Genomic DNA, 6,899 nt, shown 5'->3' on the forward strand with positions numbered 1-6,899 from the left:
GCGACACGATCTTACTGATGGTGGAGTCAAATCTTCAAATGCGAACTGCGGGTGAACGGGACGTCGGAATTGGGTACTGTCAAAGGGAATGTGGTAGTCAGCGACACGATCTTACTGATGGTGGAGTCAAATCTTCAAATGCGAATTGCGGATGAACTAGACGTCGGAAGTGGGTACCGTCAAAGGGAATGTGGTAGCCTTCGACAAGATCTTATTGATGGTTGAGTCAAAAAGTAGCTAATAGAATACTGATCTGCCACACAAAAATGCGCTGAAGTCCCTTCGATCTTACACGAGGACTTTGATATTTTTTTGTTAACTTTCCCAATATTTGGGACAGAAAAAATATAACTTTGTCTTAATGAAAGTGAATTAACATGTTTAGTACCCATAGGTAGGTACCTATACTTACGAATGGGAATAAGACAAATTGTATTGCAAGGTAGGTAATCGCTGAAGGTGGAATGAGTAAGAAAAACTAAAATAAAATAACAAAAATATTTATTTCTGATAAAGAAAACATGTTTTAATTGAAGAACTTGACACAGCCTAAACAAACCAAGAACAGTATGATATTACCTATACAGATTCAAAATATTGGTCAGTATCAATTAGAGACATAGCCACATCGGTACTAGTCAGTCTCGATGGTATCAATGTGTTGTCTTCCATGCTATCGTCAATTTCGCTGTAACTCCCAGTCGTTTCAACAAGCGAACTCAGTTGGGAAATACTGATCGAACTTTGCATACCTTTTTCTAAGGTGATCCCTGCGTTTTGTATTTTTTTATCACAAGATTCAAGGAGTTGAGATAAATCTTTTGGCAGTTGTTCTACGTGTTGGTCAAGCTGTGCTTGCAAAAACTTCTGCTGTGGAAAACTGGTAACGACAGAGCATTGATTGGCAATAGCGTGCATGACGGTTAGGCGACGCTCACAATACAATAAATTGAGTAATGCAACACTTCGTCCACGGCTCACGTTGTCCAACAAGCAACACGTGTCGGCGCCATGGTAAATTTTCATGTACAACAAATTCGCATTACCATCAGTTAGCCACATCTCTTGATTTGTTGGTAGTTTGTTAATCTGAACGATCGTACCTACTGTGTCATACTCGTTGATCAGTGGACGAGAAGAAGACTGGTGCAATGATGATATTGACCGAAAACATCTTTGGTACAGTTTTATTTTGGGGAAAGTGGAATTGTCCTGCGTAAAGTAAGTCTTACTCGTCGAGCCGAAATCGCCATTGCTCCTGAAACAGTGCGATCAAATTGGGAACATGAAAACTTGCAAATTTTACTTAAGTATGACATTATACACAAAGAAGCCGGACCCTTCCTTTAGGAGTTGCAGGTGCTCTTCTGTCGGGTTCCAAATATTAAGTGTGAAGGTTCGCGCGGTTTCCTTGATACGATCGACAACTTGTGTCTTCAAGACCGAACTTACTTGTCTTTTGCTTAGCGTTAGTTTGTTTACCGCGTTGGATACTCGTGTCGATATCTCTTGACGGCGTTGATTTGAAATCTCCTGTTGAAATTGGAGAACTCCTTCCAATTGTGAAGACGAAAGCGATTCCTGTGCAACAATAATGCTTACAAAATTCATCTTTATTAAATTTTGAAGTGGTGCAGCATGGCGCCCGAGCACGTCTTTACTTATTTGGTTGTATATAAGCTGAAAAGGAGAACTCACCTTAAGAATTTCAGGATCGTTACAGGCGATCTGGCATAACACTTCGTTTGATTTTACTTCTGAGAGTTTCGTATAATTAACTTTACAACCAGCTTCGGCGCCCTTCAATTCCTTTTCAAACTCGTCACTTACCCTCCGATTAATCGATTCTAACATTTTCAAGCGTTCGTTCTCCCATTCCTGCATGCGCCTATCCTCCGCCTTCTTATTCCGCCACACTTACCAAATGAATAAATTATTCGCAGTTTTTACGAATAAGTCGATTACCTGATTTTCCCATCTCACACTTTTCCAAGTAACGTATTGGGTATACTCTAAAAATATGGATCCTTATACACCCTACGCCACCTCCATCGCTGTGTAAACCTCCAAGACTAACGGGAAATGGTTTCATGTCCTTCTGAAAACCCAATTTGGAGTACCAGGTAGCGCGCCTTGTGCAATTATAGTTAATTCGCAAACGCACATGATTTGGAAGCTAAAAGTTGTCAATGAGCGGAATTGGTTTGACATGCAGCAAGTCACCTCGAGAGGGTGGCAACCGTCACAATTTAAAAGTTCAGCATTTTGCACGATCAATTTTGTACCGATCACAATTTTCGAGATCTTTACTTGAAATTTGAGCAATTCGTCAATTACCGTTCGAATGCAATACCAGCCATCGGTTAATTCAATCTCCAAGGCGTTGCCTTCCTGAAAATCGCGTACAGGCAATCACGAACTTCAGCGCCACCTACCTTTATAATATTCGAAACGCAAAGCACCATTCGTTTTTGGGGGACGTCGTCCCTTTCCACGATCCTGTGTAATGCCGAACGTTCCGCTTTATCAATTTCCCTGTCGTACCTAAAAACGCAAACTTTATTTTAAACTCGCACCAGAATACGATACCGATATTTCAGTTGTTGGACGACGTTTTCGACGGTGAGACATTCGACGAAAGTACCCGGTAAATTGCGGTCGTAACCTGCCAATTTCCAAACGATCAATTTATAATGGTTGCAAATCCACCCAGTCGGTATAAGCTTCGGGTCGACGCCGATCATCGCCTTGAAAGCGACTTCCACTTCGGACAACCCGATTAAATTCTGCAAATTTGGTATTAATACGGCACCATCTTCGGTGTAGACGACTGGCGGAATTTCATTAGATTTTCTAAAATGCAAGTTATACACATGTACCCCTTCCGAACAGTCACTGTGTGACCGATGTTACAACAGATCACATCCGATAAGAAAGCAGGATACAAAGCTGAAGTTGTAAATTTTCAGAATTAATTAAGATATGCATACATTTTTGAAAACGTTCTGGAGATATTTTAAATACGGGAGAAACGCGCCAAAAATTTTAACCTTTTGGAAACGTGAGAAATATTTATTAAAAAGTTAAGTAGGAAGTTTATGGAAATCTTTAGGTAACTTTAGAAATATACACGATAATAAAATTTTTTAGACATTTTTGTCTAAATATCGACGAATGTTTTGAAGATGTTTAACATTTTTGAAAGGCTTGGAAACACTGGAACTACTGTGGCCGTTGAACTTGAAAATGTAAAACAAAAGCACCAATAAACCACAATAATATATTAAAATATCCAACGCGTTTCAACAGTAATACTGTCATCGCCGGTGAACAACTGCCTTGCTGTTGAAACGGGAGTAGGTACCTAACTCGACTTACATGGTAAAATGTACCAACGCCGCATGTTGGAAGGTAATGGAGTTGCTCGCTCCTCTATCGCCCAGTTTTCGATCGGCGACCGCCTCCCTTAAGCCCAACCGTTTACCCGACGCGCGCTTCTCCGACAATATGCCCAGAGTTTGCCTGCAAGCTAAGATTACTCAACCGCTTCGGCTCGCGGCTGTGAGAAACAAACCTGCGCCTCGAATTGTTTTGGCTTTCCAAATACTTCTGCTGTTCTTCCAAGGCAACTTCGCGTTTTTTCAAAATGTCTAATTGCTCTAGCAAAACGCGGTACTGCTTTCGAACGCTGGTCATCCACAAGTGAGTGTCGCCGGGGGTTTGTTCTTGAAGGACTGTAGACGATGTGGTCTCCACTAGGGGTGTGGGACTGACGTGTTTCACGGGGGTAATGCTTAATTCGGTTAAGAGGCTGTGTTTTGGAGCGAGTTGCAGTTGGTTCTCGTCTTTTAAGGGGGTAGAACTGTAAATGTTTGAAGAGGGCTTATCTAAATCCTTGAATAGCGTTACGGCCTGCGCCATTGACTGGTTGTTAATGGCGATCTGCTTACAGTGCGACATGCCCAATCGTTTCCTAATACCACTTGTTGAGGTAGGAGTTCCACATGTAGGAGATGTAAATGGGGTGTTGTTAAATGAATTCGTCCACCGACTATTAGACTGAGATTTCGTAATTCCGGAGATATTCGGCGAATTTTCGCACGAAGGAAGAGCAAGAAGTTCATCCGAAAATATTCTACCAGTTTGCTTCCATGCATCTTTGGGGATACTTACGTCACCTCCACTTGCGGTTGGAAAGTCTGGATCTTTGCTAGCGATAGACACTTCATAAACCTCATTCCCAAAAAGTCTCTCACTTTGTTTTAAAGCTTCCTTGGATATTTTAATTCCTTCACCTGCAGCAGTACTAAACCCAGTCGGCTCAGGTGGAGGCAGGTCTTGTTCGAGAAACTTTGCGCTCTTTTTTAAAGCTTCCTCTGACACTTTAATCATACCACCAGCTGCTGTAGTAAATCCCTCGCACAGGCGGTCAAGTTTTTCATTGGGAAGATCATTTCCAAGAAGCTCTCTGCTTCTTTTCAATGCTTCTTCAGATATGTTAATCACTCCTCCTGAAGCTGTCGCGAATCCAGCCAATTGTTTCTTCTCAGGAGAACACCAGAGGTGATCTGCCAAAATTGCCTCACTTCTCTTCAAAGCCGCCTCTGATATTGGAATAATCCCGCCGGCAGCTGTCGCAAAACCCAACACATCTTCACAATACTCCTCCTGCTTGGTTTCCATCTTCGTGTGAAGATCATCCGCAAAAAGTTTCTTGCTCTTTTTCAAAGCTTCTTCTGATATCCCGATTGTTCCCCCAGCAGCTGTGCGAAAACCTGACGCGCCTGAAGATTCGATATTTCGCTCCATATCACCAGGAGTCATTAGAAACTTATCTTCAAGGAGATTTTCACTCCTTCTCAGAGCCTCTTCGGATATTTCAATAGTCCCACCTGCTGCTGTTGTAAACCCTGGCATCAAGGGCAAATGAGGGTCGATATCCTTACCCTCCTATGGAGTAAATAAAGATACCTATAGTTTCAAACATATCTACGTATAGGCGTTGTTTGTATTTTGACTCTATATCCATGTTAATTTATGCAAAACAGGAAACTTATCAAACGACCCTCGTATTTATATAAGAAATGGAGGAAAATAGTACTGTATTTTGATCGTTTTTAACATGAAGAATAGATTTCATACTAAGCCGTATATTTTCACTCATTCTTTTCTACCTATTTGAGGAATTTTAAAAAAGCTAGCCTGACAACATAGTTAAGTGTGCTTTGTAATACAGGCCGATAAACATGCGGAAATTAGGTACTAAACAATATAAAACCTTTTTTTACAAAGTTTCCAATTTGTCCAAAATAATGTTTAGGGTCATAAGTATATAGGTAATTAAATTTATGACGCAAGGTTGCAGTTTGCACCATGTGTTGCCTACCTTATACACACAAGCGCCTTCATATACCACTTCCTTTGTTATTCCTCCTTCTCTTCGTGGAAGTGAGTCATTTTCTGGTACTTCAGCTTCTGAATCAAATTCCAACCGTTCCCTTGCAATATTCTCTGCAAGTAGACTTGAGTCTTCTTTAGCAAATACATTAAGTAATGTATCATCTAAAAGACCGCACTCGTCGTTGTTGGCCTTAAATTTTTTAGCCGGAGGTTCGTTAACCGACTCATCGAGTAACTGGTTAAAACGTCTCAGTAAGTCAGATGCAAAGTTACATTCATCAATAGTAAAACCCCTCACCTCTCGATCTGAACACGACTCCACAACTTCACCTGTTACAGCAGTCTGTGTATCAAGTGCCGATTGGGCAGAATTAGAGGTCACAGGCCCGTGCGATTTAAGTGAACTTATAAAACTAAAGTCTTTTCGAAATACCACCAGCGATTCATCACTAACGTCCGCTTGCAGTATATGCTTGTACATCTCGTACCGACCGTTAATCAATTCGGATGAGACATGCAGACTCTTACCTGAGGCCGTTGTAAAACCTACAACTTTTGCTTTTGATGCCGGTGAAACAGGTACTTTAAATTCGAAATCACAACTAGACCGGCTGTCCTCGGGGACCTCGCGTGTTTCAGAGGGTGTCTCAAACCTTTCTGATAGATTGATACGTGTTTTACTTGGTCTACGTGTGAACGACTTCCTTCGGTATACAAGGCTCTTATTTAAAATTGGCGATAGAGGTCTGGAATCTTTCTCATTGTCGGTTTCCATGGTAAATCTTAAATTTAAAATTTGTAGGTTATTTTTTCATGAACAAGTAAAACTAACTCTGTAGTTTATTTCCCAGGGTGTTTCACATTAGATTGTAACACAAAACTTGGTGTTTAATTAAAGAAATTAATAAAACTGCACTAGAAGAATGAAATTTGTTCTTAAATTAATGAAAATATAAACTTTAATTCTCTTATATATATATGCTTTAAACACATAAACAAATCCATACACTTGCGCAGTTGTCATGCCACTATGCCAGATCAAAAAACCCTAATCCCTAGACAAGCAGCAATCTAACATTTCTATGATATAGGGTGATTCAAAATTGTATCAAATCATCGATAGTGGGCACTAGCCGAAGTGAGCAACATTACGCTAGTTTTGATTATACTATCTGTGATTATACATACTACGAGATACAGTCGACAAATTTCCAAAATATACTTACTAACTTACAGTGCGTACATTTTAACTTTGAACATACTAATCTTCTGCATATAAAACGCCTATGTTAAATTCTGAAATGTACAAGTCAAATGCCCTTTAAGATAGGCAACCAGTCTTACCTACTTTCATCTCTCAAAAAATTTAAATTACTTTTTCAAATGTTTTTCAAGAAAAGTCAATATTTTAATTAAGTATGTATTAAATTAAGATGATTGTATTATTAATAAATAAAAATATTATAAGTATTATAAATTATACAGAATAAAAAAAAAAT

General features: G+C 39.8%; 1 protein-coding gene across 2 annotated transcripts; it reads right to left on the reverse strand.

Annotated features, from left to right (window-relative positions):
• Positions 1-484: 484 nt before the first annotated feature.
• LOC116173687 (breast cancer type 2 susceptibility protein homolog) lies at positions 485-6,414 on the reverse strand. Of its 2 annotated transcripts, XM_031491330.1 has the most exons (12): positions 6,233-6,414; positions 5,699-6,182; positions 5,387-5,635; positions 3,575-4,950; positions 3,379-3,522; positions 2,590-2,853; positions 2,436-2,544; positions 2,224-2,391; positions 1,966-2,176; positions 1,699-1,916; positions 1,307-1,581; positions 485-1,258 (listed from the first exon to the last, which is right to left on the reverse strand). In XM_031491330.1, the coding sequence occupies exons 2-12, from the start codon at positions 6,173-6,175 to the stop codon at positions 580-582; spliced, it is 4,170 nt and encodes a 1,389-aa protein (XP_031347190.1). In that variant the 5' UTR covers positions 6,176-6,182; positions 6,233-6,414; the 3' UTR covers positions 485-579. The 2 variants fall into 2 exon arrangements, with proteins under 2 accessions (XP_031347190.1, XP_031347189.1); XM_031491329.1 differs by having other exon boundaries at positions 5,387-6,182.
• Between the last annotated feature and the right edge of the window lie 485 nt (positions 6,415-6,899).

Source organism: Photinus pyralis, unplaced genomic scaffold (genome assembly GCF_008802855.1).
Source record: "Photinus pyralis isolate 1611_PpyrPB1 unplaced genomic scaffold, Ppyr1.3 Ppyr1.4_LG6, whole genome shotgun sequence".
In the NCBI taxonomy this organism is placed as follows: Eukaryota; Metazoa; Arthropoda; class Insecta; order Coleoptera; family Lampyridae; genus Photinus; species Photinus pyralis.

Excerpts from the sequence above, each read along its gene's own strand:
- LOC116173687 (XM_031491329.1), bottom strand. The coding sequence starts at position 6,175 with ATGGAAACCGACAATGAGAAAGATTCCAGACCTCTATCGCCAATTTTA. Across the intron at positions 1,917-1,965 it reads GTGTGAGATGGGAAAATCAG|TGTGGCGGAATAAGAAGGCG; the intron begins GTAATCGACTTA and ends TCATTTGGTAAG. Across the intron at positions 1,259-1,306 it reads GTGTATAATGTCATACTTAA|GAGCAATGGCGATTTCGGCT; the intron begins GTAAAATTTGCA and ends GCACTGTTTCAG.